The sequence below is a fragment of the Sus scrofa genome, chromosome 13, assembly GCF_054392235.1.
Source record: "Sus scrofa isolate SSC_HxYL_T2T_F1_AM1 chromosome 13, Sscrofa_HxYL_maternal_Yorkshire_Landrace_v2.0, whole genome shotgun sequence".
NCBI classification, from domain to species: Eukaryota; Metazoa; Chordata; class Mammalia; order Artiodactyla; family Suidae; genus Sus; species Sus scrofa.
The window spans coordinates 50,414,440-50,440,588 of record NC_139395.1 but is presented as its reverse complement, the minus strand read 5'-3'; the positions used below and the strand labels follow the sequence as shown (position 1 = coordinate 50,440,588).

At 47.9% G+C, this 26,149-nt stretch overlaps 1 protein-coding gene across 49 annotated transcripts in view; it reads right to left on the bottom strand.

Annotated features, from left to right (window-relative positions):
• The window catches only part of CACNA1D (calcium voltage-gated channel subunit alpha1 D), a 330,381-nt gene extending 305,266 nt beyond the window's left edge, over positions 1-25,115 (bottom strand). For 40 of the 49 annotated variants that reach the window (XR_014823264.1, XR_014823263.1, XR_014823262.1 and 37 more), the window contains exons 1-3: positions 24,233-24,396; positions 22,236-22,545; positions 18,455-18,560 (exon numbers count right to left, since the gene is read on the bottom strand). Coding sequence is in view for 43 of the 49 variants with exons in the window: in XM_084988585.1 (XP_084844711.1) it covers positions 18,455-18,560; positions 22,236-22,545; positions 24,233-24,338 (522 nt within the window). In the remaining 6 variants the exon portion in view is untranslated. Of the gene's footprint in view, positions 1-18,454; positions 18,561-22,235; positions 22,546-24,232; positions 24,397-24,544 lie in introns of those variants that run through there. The other 9 variants (XM_084988621.1, XM_084988617.1, XM_084988603.1 and 6 more) reach the window with 1 other exon arrangement.
• Between the last annotated feature and the right edge of the window lie 1,034 nt (positions 25,116-26,149).

Genomic DNA, 26,149 nt, shown 5'->3' with positions numbered 1-26,149 from the left:
CTGGGCTTCCGACTCCTGCCTCCATCCCCGTGTCCCTTCAAAAGCCTGCAAATTCTTGAGACCAACTGCCTTGAAAGGGAAAGACCCACTCCAAAGGCTATCCTGCAAGGCAGCCAAAAAGAACTAAACTCCAAAGTTCTTCAACCTCTTCCTCTTGTCCCAAGAGCAGATCAATGTGTTCATTCATTCATTTTCAGGATGTAGCCTTTCCAAGAAAGAACACACTCCTCTCCAAGCATCTTCCAACTCCGTTTCTGCAAGTCACACCCATTGGCTGAAGCAAGGGAAGGCACTGCTCTTTTTACCAGCAACCAAGTCCAGAAGCTACAGAAAAGCAGCATCTCTGCCAGCAGGGTCCACAGACCATCTAATCTGAGGATGGTCTGGGCTTACCAAGAAGCCCAGAGGCAGCTAAGCCAAGTGGCAGGTGGAAGAGGAACACACAGAAGATAGACCATGGCTGTGAGCCCTGGGCACCAGCCTGGGTCAGAGGTAAGGATGCCAGTGCACAAGGCACACACATTTCTCCAATAGCACTTGGATCCAACAGCACTTGCTGCAGTGATGGCAACGTTTCCTCCGCATGCTATCTCATGTGGTGGCCCTGTCAGGATACTGAACAATGAAAATGAGGTTTGTGAGACTGCGGAGACAAATTTTAAATTTTATTTAATTTTCATTTATGTTCTCATGCTACAGGTGACCAGTGATGACCACTCTGGATTAGTCTCTCACAGAATGCGTGCTCTCAAAGAAAAGACCGAATTTGATAGGACCCTCTTCTATTTAAAAACAAATGAACGATGGGGCAGGGCCTTAGCCTCAGTCCTTCTATAAGCAGAGCTGAATCTGGACGAGAATGGTTCTGAGCTACCACCTCAGTTTCCCTACACACCTAACCTAAACTTCCCACCTTCAGAAACAGTGGGGATGAAACCAAGGATCCCCAGAGATTACACTCCAGGAAGGTGCTTCCTCTCTGAACCAAAGAATCTCCCATCCCTAGGACAAGAGAGTTAGAATAGGGAACCTCAAAGATCCTATCCAGCTATAAAATTCTAAAAATGCACATGCGACTCCGTCAAAATTTAAAACTTTTGTGCTCAAAGGACACCATCAAGAAAATAGAGAGAGAACCCACAGAAGGGGAGAAAATGTTTATAAAGCATATAAGTGATAAGGGGCTGGTATCCAGCATATATTAAGCGTTCTTACAACTTGACAATTTAGAAAAACCATTTAAAAAATGGGCAAAGGATCTGAATATGCATTTCTTTAAAGAACACATACAAATGGCTAATAAGCACAAGGAAAGAAACTCAACATCATTAGTCATGAGAAATGCAAATCTCTAACAAGATACTACTTCCCATCCACTAAGATGGCTCGAAACCAAAAGACATAGACTAACAGGTGTCAGGAAAGATGTGAAGAAAATGGAATTGTCATACACTGCTGATGGGAATGTAAAATGGTGTAGCTGCTTTGGGAAGTAGTTTGGCAGTTTCTCCAAATGTTAAAGTTATCATGTGATCCAACAAATTCCACTCCTAGAATTCCTAGGCAGAGAATTAAGAACATAAAGTCACACACAAATTTGTACACAAACTTTCAAAGCAGTATTCATAACAGCCCCCCCAAATGGAAGCCACTCCAATGTTCATCAATTAACGAAGGGATAGAGGAATATCCATACAATGAAATACTCTTCAGCCACAACAAGAAATGAAGAACAGATACAGGCTACAACATGGTTCAATCTTGAAAACATAAGGGTGGAGTTCCCGTCGTGGCACAGTGGTTAACGAATCCGACTAGAAACCATGAGGTTGCGGGTTCGGTCCCTGCCCTTGCTCAGTGGGTTAACGATCCAGCATTGCCGTGAGCTGTGGTGTAGGTTGCAGACGCGGCTCGGATCCCGCGTTGCTGCGGCTCTGGGGCTCTGGCGTAGGCCGGGGACTACAGCTCCGATTCGACCCCTAGCCTGGGAACCTCCATATGCCGCGGGAACGGCCCAAAGAAATAGCAAAAAGACAAAAATAAATAAATAAATAAATAAATAAATAAGAAAACATAAGGGTAAGTGAAAGAGGTCGGACTTGATGGATCACATACATAGTTGGGAAAATCTAGAGAGACACAAAGTCAGTCAGTAGTTGCCTAGAGCTGGGGAAGGGAGGGCTGGAGGGAAACTGGGAGTGATGGCTGCTAGGTAGAGGGCTACTTTTCTGGGTGATGAAAATATTCTAAAACTGATTTCAATGATAGTTGCATGACTGAGTATAATAAAAACCACTAAATTGTATGATTTAAAATGGTGACTTGTATGGTATGTGAATTATATCCCAAAGCTGCTTAAAGAAGAAGACTGTCCATGCCCTCATCCCATCTACTTAGTGGAGACCAATTATTTCTGGTATTTACTGCCCCAGGTCCTAATGCCAGGTGCCACTGGTGACCATCTGAACCTGCAGAGAACATGACTTAAGTTGAAGATGCCCCACTTATAAACAAGCAACTATTTTTTAAGCACTTTTCATCGTCTCACACACCTTCACACACAGCAAGGGGGGAGCTCTCTCTGCTGCAGCTAAAACGTCTAACCTAACTGGGATCAAACGTGTATTTTTTTTTTTTTAAGGCAAGAAAAGAAATGCAGAAAGTCACATATTCTTCTAAGTCAAGCCCAAGGAGCCCTCCTGGGAATTGAAGTTATTCTGACTCCTTGTATAAACCTACATGACAGCTGTGAATGGTACAACTGCATCTGTTCTCAGAACCCCCGAGTCCTAGCAGGCAGGGGCCGGGCAGGTACTTATTCCCCCTCCCACGAAGCCCACGTCTGAGTCCCCTGACTCTGGGGTAACAGCAAAGTCTGCCTTGCCAGGAGAGGAGGGAGGCCTTTAAAAGCCAGGCTACCACAGGGGTTCAAACATCTCAGCTGACCATGTTCCTGGGGCCGGCAGCTAAGAAGAAGGCCTAGGTGGGCAGACTCTCAGCACGAGGAGAAGTCAGGCCAGATGAGATCGAGGACTTGGGGAAGTGTGACTGCAAAGGAGGAAGGCTGTTTTGTTTAATCAACACACCAGGATCATATAAACAAGTGCTGTTCCCTTCAAAGGGGGAAGCTTGGGAAGTGGGTCATGTGGTGCTGGGAGTCTCTCCCTCCTCCTCAGAGCAGCTCCAAATGCCAGTGAAGACCTTCTCCAGAGCCTAGGACACAGGTCTCTTGTGAGCCTCAAGGATGAGAGCATTTAGCGCTCTCTCTCTCTCTTTCTCTCTGAAGACAGATTTGATTTTCTTACAAATACCCAAGAATTTCTTTTTTAGGAAAAGACTGGTGAATAAGGTCAGTGATCAACCTGGATCACCCCATTTTTCACCAGAAGCAAAGCAACATGAAAAGCAGAAACTAACTCTGACAGCAATTCTAAAGGCAAGTGTTCCTGCATCGATGGGACAAGGGTGCAGCCTCAGAATAACTGCTCTGAAGAGCGCACCGTGATTTGCTGTTGTAGGTTCTGATGTTTTCATTAAGCCATCACAGTCTCTCCTAAAGAGGGTATCTTTCCCTCTCCCCTGTCTCTGTCTCCCCCTCTCTGTCTGGCCCTCTGTCCCCATCTGCCCTCCCTTCATCCCTCCCGACAGCGTTCTGCCCCCAGGTTGGAAAGAGAGACCATCAGGCCCTATTAAGAAAGCAGTCAAGGCAATATGGCAACTGCAGGGCCCCCGGTGGAGATGCAGTGATGCTTCACTAAATGACCCGTCATTCACCACCACCTGGTGCCAGGAGCCATGGGGGATGAAGACAGGGACAGGCTGAGTCCCTGCCCACAGCAAAGTCACACTCTTGTGGGAACTAAGAAAAGAGCCTAAGACCAAAAACAAGCCAGTGTGTGGCTCGGGCGAAGGGCTGCTTCCACCAGGGGCAAGTCCACGAAGTGAAGGCACCACTCCAGCACTCAAGCCACTGGGAGCTGAGGCCACATGTCAAGGACTCCAGTCTCGATGGCCACACAGCCCCAGGTGCCACAAATCTCAAGGAGCTCTGGGTACAGTCAGGACACCACCTGGCAGCTGGCCTTTGGGAATCATGAAGGGGGAGGGCCAGCTCCAGCTCTGGATCCAACAGGCACTTTCAGTCCTTCCTACCTCCTCCTCTGACTCTCCCCAAACCCTGAGCACAATCCCAGGGGCTCCACCAGTGGGTGCTGGCCCTTCCTCTAGGTGTGGTCCTGGCCTCGTGGGGAGACGGCAGTGGACTGGGGCTCAGCCTTCATCACTTTCCAAGGGGATCAGAGGGAAGGTGAAGCTTTCCTCTCCCGAGAAGCCCCACTCTCCCAGACAATAGTAAGGATAATGCCTCTGTGGGCACACTGCTTTCGGGATTATAAATCACTGGCACACATATCCCACCTGACTTTTCCCTTCTGACTTTGAGACCAGTGAGGAAAGGGAGGTCACCAGGAGTGAAGTGACAGGACAGGCACACAGAGGCTCGACACCAGAATCCAAGTTCAGCATGGCCCCACGACGTGCCTCGTGTGCATGGCGGGACAGGCACAAGCTGCGGAGACAGTGGACAGAGTGACCAAGTGGGCCCGCTGACCATCTTTCGGGTTTATGACCTCAGCCAAGAGCTGTCCAGTTAACTCTGGGCTCCACTTGCTTCATGTGCAAAACAGGAGTGCTAGTCACTGCTGAGTGAATTGTTTGAAGAAAATAAGTATAAAACCTTAGGTTGGCACCTGAAATCAAAGGGTTGGAGCTTCGAGACAGGGGCCGAGGTACTTTGTCTGAAAGATCTCATTGTCCACAAACACCAACCCAGAACCCCCAACTGTGCCAGTCTGCTGCTTTCAGTCACTGATGACCACCAACACAGAGCTCCTTGCAGCCTGTGAGCCAGAGTGCTGAGCTCAGCACGGGGGCGGGAGCAGCAGCAGCCTCTTCTCCGCAGCACTCACCAGCCCCCCAGGCCTCCCACTAAGGGAAGGGAAGGGGCATGCTCCCCTTTCACCTCCCTATGGTCAAGAAATGCTGCACTCACGTGAGAACAGGGGGTCTTAACAGGCATGGCCCAGGGTGATTTAAAATCCCTGCAGCACCACAGAGCAAAGGGCTGGGGATGGAGGTTCCCCCAACGCTCAGACACTTCGGACCCTGGTCAGGTCACTGGGAGGTCAGTCTCTCCCTACAACCATTCCTGACTGATTAAATAATGCCTTTGGTGAACTGGGGCTCGCTCACACGTCATTTCATTGACTCCTCAAAGAGCCCAGACTAAAGGTGCAACAAGCAGGACTATGCCCATTTTACAGATGAGAAAAATAAGGCCAAGGGAACCAACTCAATTTGTTCAGTCCCAAAGCTAGTGGGCAGCAAACCTGGGGCCCAGATACAAATCTATTTCCCCCAGAGTCTCTGCTCTTGCTAGGATAACACAGACGGAAAAGGGAGGGAGTCAAGTCAGAGCAAGCCCTAAAAGCCAAGCTTGACGTGTAGAAAAGTGAACTGTTCAGCACTTACTGTGTATGAGGGCTGCCTTACAAAATCCCTTCTCGTCTCAATCGTGTAGGGCAGTACAATCACTGTCACTCCCATCTTACAGGTGGAGAAATTGAGGTCATGTGGCCAAGGAGAACAAACTGTCCCAGGTCCTAGGGAGCCCCAGTTCTGGCAAGTCACACCCCATCTGTGAGCCTCTGTCTCCCAGCCAAACTACCTGTAAGGAGGCCCCTGTGAGGCTCAGGGATGTCGTGTGACAGGAAGGAGCCAAAACATCCATGTGTTACCTCTGCCACGTCCTGACTGTTTGGTCATGGGGGAGTCACATAATGGCCCAGGACCAGTGGCTTGCTCTGTCACCTGTGAGCAGTTCTCACAAGGTCACGGTGAGATGGCATCAGACACTGTGAGGGAAGCACACAGGCACTAGCAATGTCTACCACTATCTTGATTTTAGGAATTGGCCTATCTTCCCTTCTGAGAGCACAGCAATTAGGCAGAACGCCCCTGACATCTGTTTTGCTCCTTAGTGCTCATTTTCTGTCCTCTTCTGAGCGACATTTACATCAAGAGATGGCCAGGGGTCTCCTACCTGAGCTGAGCAGAAACAAGAGCCAGCTGGTCTTAATGCCCAAATTTAAACTCCTCCAACTCCCACTTTTATTGGGTGGTTCACAAGGCACTTCAGGGGATCCACACAGGGCTGCCCTGACTCTCCAGCCACAAGCCCACCCCACCTGGCAAAGCCTCTTGGCAGGAGGAATGGATCTGTGCCAGTCCCCAAAGCTGCCTTCCAAGCCTCACCCAAAAATCAGGACCTCGAAGCCTCCCAGAGACCTACCTGGAGGCCCTGCCGCTGCTCCGCCCGGCGTTTACACGGCAGCAGCCTGTGAGCCCGCTTCTCTGCACGGGCTGGTGGAGAAGTGTGGGCTCTGAAGTCAGAAAGCCCAGTAAGAATCCAGGCCCTGCCAATTACTAGGCCTTGTGGAAGCAACGTGACCACGCCAAGCCTATCTTCCTCACCTGTAAAATGAGGATTTCAGCAGTCTCTTCCTCATGACTTTATGGTAGGGATTAGGGAGAACTAAGGAGATTATTACATACAAAGCCCACCTAGCTCAGCAGATGTCAGCCATGAGCTAGTAACAAAGGCAATTAGCTCTCTACCTCTAGTTATGGTCAGAAACACAGGGCATGCCAGCCACACTAGAACCAAATGACCAGGAAAGACCCACTGCATTTGTCAACAGCTGATTCCCTCCTGCTCTCCCACACCTGTCACTGCTCAGGGCCCCAACTCTTCCCATAAGACAATGAGGCTCCCTAAGGCCCAATGATTCCTGCATGTTAATAGGCATGCAGAAAGTAAGAGAATAATTTATGAGGCAAAACAGGGGAGGGAGGAGTGATCAAAACTATCTTTTGGAAGATAAAGAAATGGAGGAGACAATTAAAAGTCAACTGAATGCCCAGCCTGCTTTGAAGAGATCCTCTTTTGCCGTGGGGTTTTCCAGATGTCACAAGTGCCCCTGGCATTGTCAGACCTTGCCAGTCAGAAGGGAAGTGCCTGAATTCAACCTGGATTCACGCTGTAACTGGAGAGGATGGGAAGGCAACAGACCCAGAGGCAGAAGCCCTGGCCGAAGTCCCCGCTTGGCTCCTCTCTCACTGTGTGACCCTGGGCAAGTCAACGGCTGGGTCTGAAGAAGGAACACATCCGTGTGAAGGGCTCTGGGGTCCTTCCCAATCCCATGCTCACCGGCTCTGTGACTCACATTCCGTTCTGTTCAGGGGAATCAGGATCAGCATCTAATGTACTATTCACCCCCACCCCTGGCTTTAATGATTATCAATCAGCTTATTCAGCTGGCCAAGCTAAAACAATGCCAAAGCTTTCTCTGCCCGAACCCTACTAGCTCCAACCCCACAGGGCTTTCTAGAAAAGGATTTCTTAAACAAATCTGTTTTACCAAATTCTTGCTGGGTGTCACCATTTCCCCACATTCTAATTTAGACCTTTCAGTATTTTCATTTCATTCCCACCAGATAAAAATGCTGAAAAGAGCTTTAGATAGATTCACCATTAACTGATATTTCAATAAATCAGAATTTGTGAAGGCCCAAAGAGAAGCACACGTTTGCTTCATCTTAAAAAAAAAAAAAAAAAAAAAAAAAAAGACTGCCATTCCCGCAGTGATACAGTGGGTTAAGAATCTCAGGTTGTTGCAGAGATGCAGGTTCAATCCCTGGCCCAGCACAGCAGGTTAAAGGATCCAGCCCTGCCCCAGCTGTGGCAGAGGTCACAGCTGTGACTCAGATTCAGTCCCTGGCCTGGGAACTTCCATAGGCCGAGGGTGTGGCCATAAAATGGGGGGGACTAACGGACTAATTACTGGTACATAAAGGCGGCATTTTAACCATTTACCCGTTCATGCTGTTTTTGTACAACTTAAAAGTGGTTATTTAAAATAAACAGTGTTTCATTATATCCCATTGTTATCTATTTACTGAGGAACAACATTCAAGGATGTCTTGCTTTAAAAATACTGATCACTTCTTTAGTTCACATTAGAGTAAAATAATAAAACCACATCTATTTCAAAATGAGGGTTTGGGAAGGTTTCCTTGCAATAATTCATACCCTCCTTTTGTACTCTGACAAGCCAAGTTAAGAGAGTAAGCCAGCGTGTTTAATGGACTCGATCTTACACATAATCAATGCTCCAAAAAGCACTTTATGTAGGTTAAATAATAACTGTTTTAAATACTCTTTTTTTCATCTTCCCAGCTTTAGTGCTACAGTAATTTATATAATCAAAAGTAAAACTGCTGTAGAATAGTGAAGTGTCTCCATTATGCCACAGTTCAACGCCGTGCCCTAACCCTTCAGGAACTCTGGATCCAGAGACCATCTGCTTGCAGGGCATTATATTTCTTGTTAACAAAAGCACAGCGGAGTTCCCTGGTGTGGCGCAGTGGTTAACGAATCCGACTAGGAACCATGAGGTTGCGGGTTCAATCCCTGGCCTTGCTCAGTGGGTTAAGGATCCGGCATTGCCGTGAGCTGTGGTGTAGGTTGCAGACGCAGCTCGGATCCCACGTTGCTGTGGCTGTGGTGTAGACCAGCAGCTACAGCTCCAATTAGACCCCCAGCCTGGGAACCTCCATATGCTGTGGGGGTGGTCCTAGAAAAGGCAAAAAGACCAAAAAAAAAAAAAAAAAAAAAAAAAAGCACAGCGAAGACCCAGCTCAGCATCCCCCAATAGTGCCTTGTACAAGGGCCCATGCTGTAGATTTCTGCTTAGATTTGCTTCCTAGAAAGTGCCTCTTTCAATGAATGAGGCTGCTCCCCACCGTTGAGAGGATAAAAACCCAGTACGTTAGAAGTGCTCCCTTTTGCCACCACTGCTGGAAAGCCTACCTGCCAATTCAGTGTGCAGGTGTCAGCAATCCGCTCGCCTTGGGCACCTGGGCAAGTCTACTTTTTGTTTTGATTCGCAAACGCCCCATCCTTCACCAACTCCCATTTTCTAAGCCACCTCAGAGCTCTTGGAAGTAGGAGGGGGTACAAACTGTATAATAACACCACAATGATAGTGAGGTTCTACTGTGTGTGAAAATAAAATAATCATCAAAGACCATGGGACAGCAGAAACACACCAGGTGAGAGATTTTTCTTCCACAACTAAAAGGAACTTAAAGGCAGTATTCGTCTTGGAACTCAACTGTAGCAAGCGAACACTTCAATACCAAGACTCGGGGTTTTTTTGTTTGTTTGTTTGGGGGCTTTTTGGGGTTTGTGTGTGTGTCTTTTTGTCCTTTTAGGGCCGCACCCATGGTATATGGAGGTTCCCAGGCTAGGGGTCTAATTGGAGCTGTAGCTGCCAGCCTACCCCACAGCTCTCAGCAACACCGGATCCTTAACCCACTGCTTAAGGCCAGGGATTGAATCCACAACCTCATGGTTCCTAGTCAGAATCATTTCTGCTGCACCACAATGGCAACTCCAAGACTCAGGTTTTGCATTAGGGATTTATTTACCTATGAACTACCTGGAATGAAGGCTTCCCTTGAAAGAAACCGGGTCCACAAATGCGTGGCACCCAAAGCAAGGGAAAGACGCTTGGGTGCCTTTCAACTGGGTCTGTGGTTCAAAAGAGATGACAAGACTGGTTCTCAGGGTTCCAAGACTTTCTGCTGTCATCAGATGTTCTGGGTGCCTATCAGACATCCAAGAAAGAGGCAGTACCCTCCCCCAGGACTTCCTTTCCCACGGCCAAAGATAAAGAACAAATGAGGTCACTCATCAGAGTTAAAGGACAGCTGATCTCAAGGAGCTGTGGGGGTGGGAGCGTAAATCGATACAGGCTTAGCAGAAGCCAATGTGGCAGTAAGCATGCAAATTAAAATGTGCTCCCCCCCACAACCAGAGACTTAACTTCTAAGTACTTATTTCAGAGAAATGTTTACTTGTACCCACAAAGAGCACTTACAAGGATATTCAATGCAGCATTGTCTGACATAGCAGAACTTTAGGTACTAACCTAACTGCTCATCAGAGAGAGAACAATAAACCACGGCACATTCATATGTGAAATATTTTAAGGCAAGTAAGAAGTTGTTAGATCTCTACATACAAATATGGGAAGATCTGTAAGACACATTAAATGGAAAAAAAAAAGGAAATTTTACAATGCATGCATTCTGTTTCCACTTGTGTCAAATTTACGATACCCAAATTCATATAAATACATCTTTCAAACACAGATTATATACGCATACATATCCATACACAGTGACAAACAACTGTGAAACTGACTTCTGTGCTGAGAAGAAGCTGGGAAGGTAAAACGAGACTGTCACTTTATCTGTACTGTTTTAATAGTTTAGAAAAATGTATTCAGGTATTATTTGTATAAATTCGAATGATGATTGATTGAAAGAATGCAAAATATGAAAAACGAAGAAGGCCTTTCTCTGACCCCATGTGGCGGTTCTTCCTTAATGAAAGGGCCACTGGGCACAGAGAGCCTGCCACAGCACCAGCCAGAAGTCAGGACACGTGAGTCTGGTATGCTCTGCAAAGCAGGTCTCAATAAATATTTGTTAAATAATGGTGCCTCAACTTCCTGTCTTATAAACAAGGATCCTTACAGCGCTACAAAAATATCTATGAGGACACTGCTCTAGACTGCCCCATGGATGCAGGGAAAGGAGGTAGGGGGGGCCCCTCGGAAGATGACCACCGCAGGAAAAGCACGAGCTTTGCACCCAGCCTGCTTTGAATCCTGGGGCCAAGCTGATGGAGGACAATTCCTCCTTCATTCCCAGGCAGGGCCCACCTGCCAGCCTGCCTTCCCTAAGCAGTCTGCAGCCTGCCTTCCCCCCTTAAGGGTGGCCCCCCCAGTTCCCTCCAGCCTGACCCTCAGGTTCCCTCATTCAGTAACTTCTGCAGGTGATTTCTAAAATTACCACTCAGCCAAGAGGGAGGAGGAAAAGAAACTAGCAGAAATAACTATTTTGAGGTTCTAGAGTAGAAAGTCATTTTCCCCAGCCTGGGCTGTGTCTGGGGCTGTGCTTAATTAAAACCACCAGAGGAAGGCTTCATGCTACAAAATGCGGGCCAGAAATACCCATCCGTGGAGTTCCTTTGTGGCTCAGCAGGTGATGACCCAAAGTTGTCTCTGTAAGGACACAGGTTCGATCCCTGGCTCACTCGGTGGGTTAAGGATACGGTGTTGCTGTGGCTGTGGACAGCAGCTGCAGCTCCGATTCTACCCCTAGCCAGGGAACTTCCATGTGCTGCAGGTGCAGCCTTAAAAAAACAAAAAATGAAAAAAAAAAAAAAGCAAAAAACACCCAACCGTCCATCCACCCACCACACTGTCCCCAGCTCTCGGGCATGAACACAGAGACAGAAAGGACTGCTCACTCGGATAGTTCTTCCTTCAACCCCATCTTGGGCCTTTCTCACTGTGCCCTCTTCCCCATCTCTCGGTGCCAGCTCTGCCGGCCCAGCCAAACTCCTCACTGCCCCAAGAACCCCAGCTGTGAGAATACCAATCTCACTTGACTCAAAAAGGAAGACACCTGCTGACACTTTCCTTATGTCGATCACATAAGGATGAGGGGACACATCCTACAGCGCTGATGGCAGAGGGGCCATGGGAGTGTGAACATGACTGGAGCATCATGTCTATTCAGCCCCCACCCCAACCCCCAGGGCAAGGACATCAGACAACATCCCTCGTCTTGGCACAGCATCCAAGCAACAATAACACTCCACTCAACAACCAGCATTCCAGAGCCTCTGCAATTTCTCTAGAGACTTTCCCAGGGGAGGAGCTGCTGAGAATCTGTTCTGCAGTCCCCACCCCACCCACCACCACCAGTACTTTAACAAGACATAAGTCTCTCTACTGCTGGGCAAGTTAACCCCTCTCTATCAGGTATTTCTCACGTACTACAGGCATTTAAAAATGAAATGTCGATGGGAAAGGTTAAAAAAAGGAAACTACCCACAAATCTGCTACAAGGGTCTCCTGTTTTTCACACAATCATTTTTAAAATAGTGAACTTGAGGAGCTCCCCAGTGGTACAGTGGGTTAAGGATCCGGCATTGTCACTGCCGTGGCTCAGGTCACTCCTGTGGCAAGGGTTCACTCCCTGGCCCAGGAACTTCCACATGCCTTGGACATAGCAAAAAAAAAAAAAAAAAAAAAAAAAAAGTGAACTTGAGCTAAGGCTAAGGAAGGAATACATCTCCTCGAAGACCCTCGCCTAAATGGGCTGAGGGGATGCACATTTCAGGCAGCACATGAGGGGGACCTGCTGGAGGCCAGTCAGACTGTGCCTCGGGGACCTGAGGGCTGGGGTGCAGGGTGGAATCTTCAGACCCTCTTTCCAGCTGGGTCTGAAACATTTTCTACCTTTGGACTTCTCATTTAGCTAAACTAAAAAATTATAAAACCACACATACACTTTTTTTCCAACTAAGCCAATATGAGTTGGGTTTCTTCAACCCGTAATCCAACAAGTTCTGGCCAATACACCAAAATATCCTCACTCCAAGAGAGGCTCATTTTTTAAAGGGTCTAAGCGGGGAAGTTCCAGTGTTCAAGGTGTGTATATGAAACAGTGAGACTGGCTTTTTAACAAACAAACCAAAAGAAGGCAGACCCTCTGGGAATTCTTTTTAAGGAACTTTAATAGCAGTAAACCTGAATTCTTTTAAGAGCTGGAAAAGATTTGTGAAGACCTGTTGATACTGTAAATCTGTTCAATAAAAGATCTAGCTGGGTAACTTGTTCTTTGTCAACATGAGGTAAGACTACAAAAGAGCTGCAATTATTTGTAGAAGGCATGAACAGGCTCACCGGTATGATCAGGAAACCAGCTCTGGGTGAAGGGTTACTACTACACAAGTCTACTCTGGTCATTTTGCTGCCCTCCTTCCACCAACCTTTACATGAAATGTGACACTCCCACACCCACCCACGTACAACCACTCACACACACATGGCTCACACACAACACTGAACACAGAAGCCAGCTTATGACATAGAGATTCAAAAAGTATCAAGTACTTGTCTTTCTTCTCTTTCTGTCTCAGATATAAAGACTTAAATTTCCCAGGAAAGATACAATCCTGAAATTCAAGGCAAACTCTGACAGGTGTTTCCTGGGATTCTCATTAATACTGGACAAGGCAAGTCCACCTCTCAGGCAAACATTAATCATTAGCCAATTGTTGAAAATTAACTATTGATCTATCAGGACATGCCATGGAGCCCTGCACGGCCATTCATTTATGTACCCACTCATTCCATGGGCATTTCCTGATGTACCTCCTGTCTGCCTGTGTGGAGTTAAGCTCACAACAACACAGAGACCAAGCAGACTCCTGCCTCAGCCTCTAGGAATGCATATGCTAGTTTCACCCAAAGTCACTCAAAACACCAAGCCACCTCCCACAGCAGCTATTAAACAAAGTGGAAAAGAGCTGACATCTGCAAAGAGGACAAGTACTACTTACATGTAACCAGGTGGGGTGGGAGGTGGGGACAAGGATCAGAGAAGGCTGGACTGAGGGCAGCATAGGAGCTGTCCTAGAAAAAACAGAATCTAGGCACCCAGGAATAAAAACACACAATTCAGACGGAAAGACTATAACGCAAAGACACAGAGATGAGGAAGGAAACTAAAAGCTACTATATAAGCAAAGCCCTAGAAACCAAGTTATGCAATTGTGTTTCAGGTATTTCAATTCACATACTCACTACAAGAGAAGCTAAACTATGGGCCATGCAGAGCCAATGAGCCGACTCTAGAAGCCCAGGAAACACTGTGCATGAGGATCTCAGCCAAGGAAAAGAGAATGTAATCAAAGTAGCATGAACCACAACGTTTGTGCCCTTGTAAGGCATCCGGTCCCCCTGAGGGGGGTCCGCAGCAGACACTGCGCCCACCCCTCTGCTACTCTGAGCCCTGGAACCAGAGCACAAATGTCCAGACTACTCTACTCAGACACCCAGCTCCGCTGGCTCCTGTGGTCAGAGGTGCATGAGAAGCAGGGTCACGAGACCCTAAGCCTTTCAGGGGTAAACACTTGGAATTTCCCAACTACTCCCAGCCAAGGACTTCCAAGCACAGAGGGACCTGCCACTTCTGCCACAGAGGAAATCCTGCACATGGCTCAGAGGAAAGAGCGAGTGAGGTGCTTCTCCTGAGGGGGAAATTCATTCAAGGGTCCTCGACAAACCGTATTGGCGAACATCTACTATACAACGCCAGGCTCGGGCTTCCCAAATGATTCACGCAGAACGGTACTCTCCAGAGGTGTGATAAGATAAGATGTGCACATACATAACTAAAATAGACATGTTTTATATGCAAAGTGCCACGAGGATGGTTCGGATAAGAGCATTACATCTAATCGGGGTCAGAAAAGGCATCATGGAAGAGACATCCTTTGAGATTCTTCCCAAACAGCAACAAGGACAGTGACAGTGATGAAGCGGTGGGAGGGAGGAGGAGGTATTATAGCTGGAGAAAAGACCAGGAGGTGGACACAAGCAAAGAAGGGTGTTTAAGACTGGCTGGTGAACTACCAGGGGGTGCGGGCTATGAGCTGACAGAGCCCACAGAGCTGACCTCACGGTGGGCGGTGGGCAGTGAGCAGCCCCTGAAGCCATAGGATCACCCCTCTAGCAAACGTCGCCTGTCACCTGGATGGAGAGGAAGGAAAGACGTAGAAGCAAAGTGTCCACAGTCTAAACCACACACACAGATGGGCCTCGATGGCAAGATGCGAAAGGGGGCAGAAAGGGGGTCAAAGACACAGCAAACCTCATTGAGTTTAACAAGCATTTACCGAGCACCTGGTAAAGGGACAGAGCAGTGTGGGCCACGCACCTCATCCTCGGTGGCTTTCGTCACCCTGAGACACCCAGGAAGGTCTGGGCTAGCGGCTGAGCACCCCTATTTGGGCAGTTCCAATGGGAGGCCAGTCAGCAATATGGAGAGCTGGGTACTTGGGGGTGGGGGTGGAGTTCCAGGAACAAGATGCCCAGACTGACACATTCAGCCAGGTCAGTTTGCCTATGAGAAACTTAAGTTTGGAAAGCAAAATAAAGCCTTTCCCAACACAGTGATGTGAATGGGGATGTGATCGTCCCCATTCTGACACTCCATAAAGAAGTGCTCCTCGCCACCCGCCCCATACTAAGAAAAAAATTAAATAAATGATATACGATTTCAGTAAGTGGACCTGGGAGTTCCAGCTGTGGCGCAGTGGAAATGAATCCGTCTAGGAACCATGAGATTGCGGGTTCAGTCTCTGGCCTCACTCAGTGGGTTAAGGATCCAGCGTTGCTGTGAGCTTCAGTGTAGGTCGCAGACGTGGCATGGATTCTGTGTTGCTGTGGTTGTGGCAGAGGCCGGCAGCTGTAGCTCCGATTCAACCCCTAGCCTGGGAAACTCCATAGGCCATGGGTACGGCCCTAAAAAGCAAAAATAAAAATAAAAATAAATAAGTGGAACTGAGGACACCCTGCCACTGACTGAGCTAGGAGGGATATTGCTGCGGGAACAGAGTTGCTCCGTTTCCATGGCTGCAGCCTCCACCAGTCCCTACAAGTCCACAAATGAAAGCTGCACAGAAACTTAAGATTGTTTATGTTTTGTTTTGTTTTGTTTTGTTTTTAATGATCATAACCCTGGGAAAATTTGCTGCCCCCAAGGTAGTGCCCAAATGCCCAAAGCTGGCTGAGTTACGTATAAGCCAGACCAAACACACAGCGGACCAATGGCGATGGCTGCATTCCTCATCCAACGAAAGTGATCAGCTCGCTACAAATTACCTGTAACAGGCAGAAACATCTTGCACAAAGCTGGCCCTGAATCTTACACTAAGTGCTCAACATCCACATTCCTGACAAAGGAGCTTGGAGGCAAAGGAAACCACCAGCTCCCTGACCCGTACAGTTTTACAATCCATATTGGTCTCTGCCCTTTGTTTTGCCATTCACATTAATTGGAAGGTATTTACTACAGATGAAAAATAAGCTTCGTTCAGCTGCCTCTAAACCCATCCCAAAAATAGAGCAATCACTTTGGTACAAATTGGGTCAAATGTATTAGGAAAAAAAAAAAAAAAACAAACAGGCTCCCTGGCAGGAGGACTGTCATGGCATGGTACTTTGCTAAGCGTCAGGGGGAAATCCACAAAGAGCTTCCCTTCCCACAGCGGGAAAGGAAATACTTAAAGAGTTAGGCAAACATTAAACTCATCTGGCCATGTGACCATCCAAGTGAACATAAGACGCAAACTTGAACACTATCAGTTTCAGAACACTGAGAGGTCAAAGGAATATAGGCTGGTTTTTAGAAAACCTTGCCAAAGTAACAGACTGCCCTCTCCCACCCAAAAAAGGCCAGTGCTTAAGAACTGTCAAGAAAAGATCCACCGGAGAAGGACTGCCAGGGTAAGGAAGAGAGATTTCTTCATTTTCTATATTTTATTCCCTCACTTAGCTGAGAAATTCACATGATCTGACAGGACTTAGATTAGTGCCCCGAATTTCCCTGGGGAAAAAAAAATCAGAATATTAATTGACTTACACATGCAGCTACATTAATTATTCCATTGATCTGAATTAATCTGCCTTTCTGAAAGGTATTTATTTTCTAAGTTTGTTTAATCACGTTCTCTTGAGCTACAAAAAGCAACAAACTGGGTCACCATCCACGTTGTTAAATATGGCAACAAGGCTGACACCATCTGTGGCCTAGACTGGGATGATCTAGCCCCATTGATAGGGGCTTTCACTACTTCTGCTTTTCCTTTGAAATGACTGTCTAAAGTCACATATCTACAAGCAAATCAGAAGCTATTTGAAAGAGCCAAAGTCACACGAATCATCTCACCATTCAGCTCAAAATAAATATACGCTAACGGTAAGTCTTTATTTATATGAGTATCCAACTCCCGTTTACAATTGTATTTTTGGGAGCAGTAGCCGAATTTTTTTTAAATTCTCTGGACGTCAGATTACAAAACACTCAACTAAGAAGAGACATCATGCTACATCTAGAATATGTCACACACTTAAAGGTAACATGAAATCCTGTACATAAACCATGAAGCCTAAAATCATGACAGCATAATGTCAGCATCTCTAGAACTCAACAGGACACTCCCCCACAGTAGTTGTGCCTTTACAACAATTCAGTTCAGAACATCCAGCCCTACTAGCACACAGCTTCAACATGAGAAACCAAAAATAAATGGAACTAGCTAAAAGAGGGGAAAGCAACATAAGAGTTTCCTGTTACCCAGGACCAGCCCTGATTCACCCCCTTTCTGCAAGGCCTCCAGTTAAGAAGGACTGATCCTTGCAAAGAAGATGCCGCAGCACCAGAAAAAAAAAAAAATCCTGAAATGGCTTCTGAATCATCAAGGCAAGATTATAGAATGTCAGAGGTAAAAACAACCCCTGTGATCTTCCCATGCAATCCCATGAATTGACAGGGGGTTAAGAGCCAATGCAGAAAGGGTATGGGAAATGCCGCACATCCAGCCAGTTGACAGCCAAGTGGGATGACTTCTTGTCCCACTCTAGAGCTTTCAGCATTTTCTTTTAACTATATCAACCTTTCCCAAAGGAAGTTCCATGAAACACTGTGAAACATTCTGCCAAAAAAATGTTTAAAGAATCCATGACCAATTACTTTTAGGGACTAGCTGAGTTAAACAAAATGAAACTGGCTTTTTAACTACAGACCTTCCTGGAGCTTTTACTGAGTTAATGCGTACTATAAATCTTTAAGAGGGCAATAAAGTATGTGGAACTATCCCAATTTATTTCACCACAGAATCATTTTATCCTGGAGCATTTCATAGGACTAAGAGAAGGAACTCTGATACTCTCCCACATTATTCTCCAAATTATGCTCTATATGGATTAGTTTTCTTGTATTCTACTCCTGTAAAAATTAATCATTCATGTACAAGATCTATGATAACTCTCTACTTACCAGAAAAACTGACCAAAGTACCCACCACCACTCCCAAACAACACTGGATTAAAAAATAAATAAATAAAGCTAATATTACCAGGAAAAGAAGGGTAGGCCAAAAAAAAAAAAAAAAAGCCTATGTGGAGAGAAAAGTTATTTTTAAATATGCTACAAACCTCTTCCATAAAAAGTTCCACATCTATTTATACAAGATTCATGACTTTAAATACTTTCATTCAGTATAAATTTGAGAATACAGGTCAAAAAAAAAAAAAAAAAACCCAACAAAAAACTGTTGTAAAGCTTCCATTGAAACATCACATACATAGCTGTAAGTTTCAACCATCCAGAAAGCCAGCTGCCAGCTTCGGTAGAGAGGCAAATGACGAGCACACATCAGGACAAAAGCGAGTCTAAGGACACTTACCAAGTTATGATTTGTTGAATTAGAATCATCTTCAGGGAATGGGATGTAAATAGCTAAGGCCACACAATTGGCAAAAATAGCCAATAATATAAATATGTCAAATGGTCTGAAAGTTTTTGTTAAGGTGTATATGTGTTATGCCAACATAAACCATCTCTTTCATCACACTCCCGATCACACCACTTCTGAATTGCTTCTTAAATGAAAATTATAAATATAAATCCTTATTCGACTGACTGCTGTGACTACTAAGTTCCCAGCAGGAGGAATCGGAATCGTCAGTGGTCAACTCACAGCCGATCTTCCTGTCAAATGACCTCTCCACGTCCTTTTCTTCTGTTGCAAGGATCACATTACATTCATTCTCCTGTTGGACATTTTCTATGCGAACCTCAAAGTACATCCAATTAGGGCTCTGTGTGAACCAGGTTTCTGCTTCATGTGGTTTTCAAAGCAACAAGGGCCTTAGAGAGCTAAATTCCTGGCTGTCATAGACACAAAGAAAAGCCATCAAGAGACAAAAAAGTCTCTTGCACAAATCCTTGCCACCATGTGTGAGAGCCATTGTCTTGGAGGCCACATCTCCAGGATCAGTCTGAATCTCCTGTCTGGACTGGGACAGGCCAAGTCACCAAGGACCTTCTCCATTCCACCTGTTACTGTCTCACAACTGTCCCAACACTTCAGATGCTGGAACATCGAGCCAGGCTTCGCCTCCCTCCTCTGCTTTCCTTACTCATCAGCAGTTACCACTGTTTCAGATTAGTGCTGGACTGGACCACCACTTATAATGTGCTGTTGTTACTGCATTCAATTTATAAACAAACTAAATGAAAAGTCATAAGAAATCAGCACCAGACACTTTCAGAGTTGGATTTAACATTTCTAAATCTTGGGGGTCTATCTGGAAGAATCACTCGGAGAGCAGCCTTCAACAGATACTTGCTTAAACATTCTGGTGTTATAAAGAGACATTGTCAAAACTGGCAATACAAAATTTGACATCTGCCAAAAATGACTGGTTTATCTTCTCTTAGTTTTCAGCCTTTCCAAATGCAAGGCTTCATGAGCACTGATCTAATCTCCAAATCCAGGCTTGGTGGTACAATACGGCTCCTCCCATACACTTACCTACAAAAGGCAAGGTCACAGTTTAACTAAATATTTGCAAGTCCTAAAGCTTTGAAGATATGTACAGGCCCTTCTCCATTCATCCTGACTGCCTTCTGGGAAATCCAAAGATGCCAAAGGAAACAAAGACCCCTCATGCCTCCGGGGATACCTCAGCCCCTTGAAAAACTCTAACGCTCATTGAAATGTGGACATGAATGACATTATTCCCTTCGTGATGCGATGAGCTTCTCTTTAAAGCCAGTTATCCTTTCCTCATATTTATTTAACTCACCTAGTATTACAAAACCTCTGAAGTAGGGATCCAACTTTAAGACAGTGCACCTTAAAAAGACTTCAGAATCTCCTTTGCATTTTTCCTTTTGGCAGTTCCTACCAAAATTTAAAAGGTCAACTGCCCCAACGTTATGCCATATAGAAACACAATTACTATCTCTCCTCTCCCCCGCGCCATCATTCTGCCTTCTTCATTCCCCAAATACCTAAATGATAAACCAGCAAATCTGAGAAGTATCCATGCTGTTCAGGAGAGCCAAACATATGAATGTTTCTTTCTTTATGGTGGTCCAATTTCAGACGCCAGGTATTGGTGGATCCTATCTCACTGCCAAAAAATTCTGACAAGCCAAACAGAACCAAGCAATAGAGAAAGAAATGGCTCTGATACTAAATCTTCCTTCCTCCTTCCCCCAAGTGCAGGACAATCTGCTTGCACCTGCATGTAAAAACAAATGGTACAAATTCGCTCTCCCGGGGCTGACGGGGCCCAGCCCAGCTGGCTTTAGGAGGCTGTCTATACCCTGCTCCCTGAACTTGAAGGAAACGCTCATTTTAAAAAACAAACAAACAAACAAATCATGCATCATTTCAGGATCTATTCTACAAACTGCCCCGTTTGTAGGCTGGCTTCTTCCTGCCCCGGCAGCCATAGCCCCTAATTCCTGCACACACGTGTCTGTCAGTGCAGGAAAGGGAGTCGGCAGCGTGATCCAGGAATTCACTCCGTTCACATAAATTGCTATATACAAATTACCGTGCACAAAGAGAAACAGCATTGGGCCTCCCACCTCACTCCACATGAAATTAATGACCCCACCGAGAGGTCTCTGCTTACTCAGAGTCATAGCAAGCCAACCTGAGCAGGAGGAGGAATCTTTCTGGCTTAGAGCAATCACTGCCTCTGACTCCACACCCCCCCCCCAACCCAGGAGGGACACCCCAGTTTACGCATCTCCCTCCTGGGCCAACACCAGTATTGGTCCTCAGACTCAAAAAGAACCTAAAGAGAAAACACCTCCATACAACCCCAGCCATGTGAGAGACACCACAACTCCCTCTAGAGAAAAGACATCTGTTCGAAAAAGGAAAAGCACGTGAAAACCCCTCAAATCCTACCCTTGGCTACTCTCTCCAAAACCTATCTAGACAGTCACCTCATTTTAACTTGTATCTGTGAGCACAGAAAATAATCAGCCAAGACAGAGGGCATGCAAAGAGCTATCTAGCTAGGTACTCAAATGATACGGGGGTTTCAGCTCCACTTTCTAGCCAGGTCACCCACCTCCTCCCTTTTAGGGTGGCCCCTCCACCCTGGGCTCACTGGAAGCACTCTGTCCACACTCCTTCCCATGGTTAGGAACGGCTCTAAGGCCCCAGTCAACCCCAAATCCACTTCTGGGAAAAGGAAATGCTGTGTTTTACCCAAACCAATGAATCATCTGACTAATTAGAAAGCCAACTGCTCAGAAAGAAGGCCTCAGTCAACCTTTTTTGAAGGGTGGCAGAAACTGGAGCCTGGCCTCCAGGTTTGGGGAAGAGGGCGGGTAGGCTGAGCACCTGACTTTTCCAAGAACTGGGTCCTGACAACCCTCCTGGGGCATTGGGAGTTCAGTTTTAAAAATACAAAGGAGACACCCAGAAATGTAACTCCATTCCAAGGACACAGACGGAATTTTTTTATAAAGGCAGCAACTGCAAATTCCTCCACTGAGAGGCCGTGCTCTAACTCGCTGGGGCGCTGGAAGAAGAGGCACACACAAACCGATCCCTTCACCAGCGTGCTCACGTTTCAAATGCTGTTTTGGAACTCATCAAAAGGAAATTCCAGGAAGTCATAGAATTGATGAGCAAACTGCTCCCTCCCTATGAAGCAAGTGTTCATATTTGTAGCTACCTGAACAATTCGACTCACCAAATGTCAGACCTACAAGCGACCTTAGCATTAACTGGAGTTTCCGAAACAAATTCCAAACCTCGGAATGAGAAGACTCCAGTAAAGGTCAAAAATGTATTTATTTCTAGTAGAGTCTTTAAGTCCGCATACCTCATTTACAATAGGTTCAATGGATACTGCTGCCAAAAAACAATGGTGCCTTTAAACGAACCATCTAGTGTCAAATGACCAAAGGTCAGTTTCATATTTTAATCATCTACCACCCTGAAGTTTCAAGTTGTCACTCCCTCCCCCATCACCATACACACACACACATACACACACACACACACACACACACTCACACACAGAGCTTCTTCTGTTGCTCACATTCCAAAATGCTATCACTTGGTAAGTGCCATTTCAGAAAGCAAATCCTTTTAAAGAACAGATGGTAAAAGAGAAAATGAGAAAGACTTCCCCCAAAAAAAAGGATACTTCCATTCCACTATACTAATGCAGGCTCTTCGGATAGGGTTATTGAGTGACAAACAGAAAAGGGCGCGGGCAGGTCGGCTGTTGGACGAGTTACCCTGTTTTTTGCTCTTGGCGTATTGCTGACGTTTTCTTTGGGAGAGAGATCCTACAGGTGGGGGTGCAGAGGTGCTCATAGTTTGGGCAGCCTTGGCCTGTCTAGCAGCGTCGATTGCGGCTTGCCAAGACAGGACAGTTTGCTTGGAGTTATTCGACTGAGAAGTTGGTCCTTCACCAGAAAGAGGGAGCCTGGTGCCTCTTGCATAGTTTGCCTCTGGGGAGAAGGAGAGAAAGAAAAATTAAAAAACAAAAACAAAACAAGGAGAATCCAGTGTCAGAAGAAATCAAAGGTGGTTTCCCATCAAGAACAGGGGGGAAATCATCCACATGTTTCTATTTGGAACCTCATACCCTGTTTTTCAGAAGCAGGGGTTTGGTCGGCCAGAGCAGCAAAAGTGCACGTGCTCTGCTCCAAGTGTTAGCAACACAGAACCACCGCTGCTGCATCACACCCAGTGGTTAGCACCTCTCTACATCTGACTTCAGGAAGAGTCTCTCAGTGCACTTCTTCAGACAAACTGGGGTCATTTCCACATTTACTCCACATCGTTTCTGACTTTTAAAATCCATATATCTCTAATGAATTAACAGATACATACAACACCTTTTCTCTAAAATAACTACCATCACACACGCACACAAAAAGGCAGTGCCAATAATTCAATAGTCTTAATCATTTTCAGGGTGTTACTCCAACATCTTTCCACAGTCACAAATGCTTTTTTTTTTTTTTTTTTTTTTTTTTAAGCATGGGGGGAAAAAATCCTCCACTGGCACCAGGGCAATACCAAAAGCCCCATAACAAATATCAAGATTATGCACTGACACTTCCTGCAAATGAAAATTCATGATGCTTGGGACTCATTTCCTCCACAGGCTTCGGAAAACAGAAAACATCTTTAGGGCTTTTTTGCATTTTAAATTGCAGCCGCAGCAGCCAAGCCAGCAGCCAGAGAAACAGACAAGGCAGGCAGCCTGCACCCTTATACCTTGGAGAGACAGGCTGGGTTATGCCAGGGCTCTCAGGGCCTAAAGAGGAATCATCTTAGTATAGACTGGCATCCAAGTGCACACAGGGCAGAACCTTAAGGGGGCCCCAAGTGTAAAGCCTTCTCCAGCTTGGGGTCAGGCCAACACCCAGACAGGTCTTCCCTGCACCTGCCTACCTTGGGTCACAACCACCTTACTGAGACAGCAGGCAAAGTGAGTGGTGGCAGAGGGAGAGGGATGAGCATTTGCGAAACCAATTCTAGCTAAGTAAAGAACAGGAGAGAGTCAAAGCAAGCACAGGTCTTTCTGGCCAGCAGCCTGAGAAGGGAGCCCCAAAGGTGGGCAGCCGATAGTCTGAGCCAGGGGAGAAGTCATGCCAAGCCTCCCCTTTGGGAGCGCTCATCATTTAGAAAGGCTGCGATTCCACAGGGGGTTTGTGGGGGACTCCAGCAACCTCTAAGAAGGAAAGTGGGCTGGCCAGAAGCTGCTCCAGCGTCTCTAGACCCGGCAGGCCAGCGTGGTAACTGCACGTGGTGCCCGGACCCAGGCTAGGGAGGGGAGCCCCACAGCGGCAGCAGCTCCCCGGGCATTGCTAGGTTACCGACGTGTGCACAGCCGCGCTGGGAGCGGGAATACACGTTCGCCCGACCCCTCGGCCAGCGAGTCCAAGACCCAGTCTCCCACTCAAAGGGAGGGGGGGTTGCTTCACCCACCGACCAGAAGGGTGAAACCTCGCAATCCTGGAACATTCCGGATGCCACCAGAGACCTTCTTCCTAGTCAACCAGGGGGCGGGGAAGGAGGAGAAGAGGCTGGAAAGGGGGCCCGGGCTGAAGACTCTCAGCCACCCCCTTTCCATCGCTGGGGAGCGTTGGAGGAAAGTTGAGCCCGAGGACACTGAACCCGAATCACCTCGGCTTGCCGCCCCTCCGGCGGCACGGTACTCCACTGGCAGCACAGTACTCCACCGACTCCACTGCTGCCCCCCACCCCACAAATGCAGAATTAACTCTGACATTCAAGGCCTGAAGGGGAGAACGGAGTGGCTGTCACGCATCTCCCCTTTCTATGTAGATGACACGAGCTAGAAGCATCCTCTCCAACCCCCTCAACCCACCAGCGCATCAGAGACGGGAGGGGGGTGAGAGGGAAGAGGGGGTGGGAAGAGGAGGACCATGACAAGGATTAGATTTGGCAGCGGGTGCCCAGGCTCTGGCTGCTCACCGTTCGCGTGGTCCGCTTGCTGCTGCCGTTGATGCTGCATTTTTTTCATCATCATCATCATCATCATCCACGAACATTTATTGAGCGCCTACTGTGTGCAGGGCACTGTGCTGGGCGTTAGGGCGGGGGAGGAACGTTTAGGGGGTGACCGATAGGTAGGAGCCGCGGTCCCTGCCCTTATTCAAGCTTCAGCAGGGGGTGGGGAGGGACGGGGACAGATAACAGAAAATAAGAATAATTTATAAAAACCGCTGGCCACCCACGCTCCCTCTTTTTTCAAAATCGGAGCAAAATAAACTTTTTTTAAAAAATAAGATCGGATGTATATATTATCTTGATAATATATACATGTAATTTTTTGCTGCAAAGGAGAATTGGCTTGGTCCTCTCCTCTAGCGGAGGGACGCCACGGGGATGCCGGCCCGGCCGCCGGGGCCGCTCGGCGCGCCCCCCATGCCCGCCTGCCCGCCGCGGTGCCTGGTGCCCGCTGCCGCCGCCGCCCGCGCCGCCGCTGGCTCGGGACCGCGGGCAGCCGGAGCTCACATCCGGGGACGGAGGCGCTCGCTCGCTCGCTCCGCGCCCGCCGCGCCGCGCCGCACGCCGGCTTCGCCCTGGCGACGCTGCGCGCCCGCCGCCGCGTCCCCCTCCCTCCCCCCCGCCCGCCCCGGGCCTCCCACGGGCTGCGCTGCGCCTGGGCGATCCGAGGCCGGCCTGCGGCTCTCCCTGCACGACCCGCGCAGTCTGGGCGACCGCCGCGCTGGACTTGGGGGGCCGCCACCTCGGCCTGGGTCGGGTGACCGGCGGGTGCCGAAGGGTTAAGCGCGCTCCAGCCGCGGGCCACCCGGTTAACCCCCTCGACACCGCGGCGCGCTCTCCTCTTTCCCCTGAAGAGGCGGGCGGGGCCCGTGGATCCCGCCTCGGCAGGGTGCGGATTAACCGCTCCTCCCCTGGCATTTCTTCGCGGCGGGGGCTAGGGAACGCTTAGGCTCCAGTGGCCGGCCTCGGCTCTCGGCGTCGTCCTCCCCCGCTGCACACCTGGAGGAGGCCCCGCCCCCTGGGAGCACAGGTGCGGGCAGGCGGTAGTCGCTCGGGTAGCGAGGGGCTCTGCCCGGCTCCCAAAGCGCCCCGGAGCCGTGCGGGAGTCCTCACTTTTCCTCGGCTTTTTCCGATTGCGGGGGGCGGGGGAGAGAGTTGGGGGAGCCCGGCTGTGTGGAGAGCCCTCGCTGCCCCGGGGAACAGCACCTTTAGATCTAACCTGGTTTCCAGAGCGTCCCCCCATCCCACCCCCGCCCAGCGTTGGGTCTGGCGCCGCTATGGGTTCTAAGATGGTAGGGAGGGGGAACATCTCTCTCTCCTTCTCCTTTCCTCGCTCTCCACCCCCACTCCCACGTGTGTTAGGAGGCAGGTACCGGGAAGTAAAAGCCTAGGTCTTGCAAACCGCTTGAGTCGCTTAAAGGAATAGGCAGTGCAGCTCAAACTGTTGACTCCCATGTGGGAGCTGAGGAGAGTAGTTTGTGTTACGGTACCGGTACCATCACCGTCTCATTTGGGGAGGTGGAGGGGGGGGTTGTTGCCAAGAGCAGTTCCCTTCCAGAGAGGAAACTA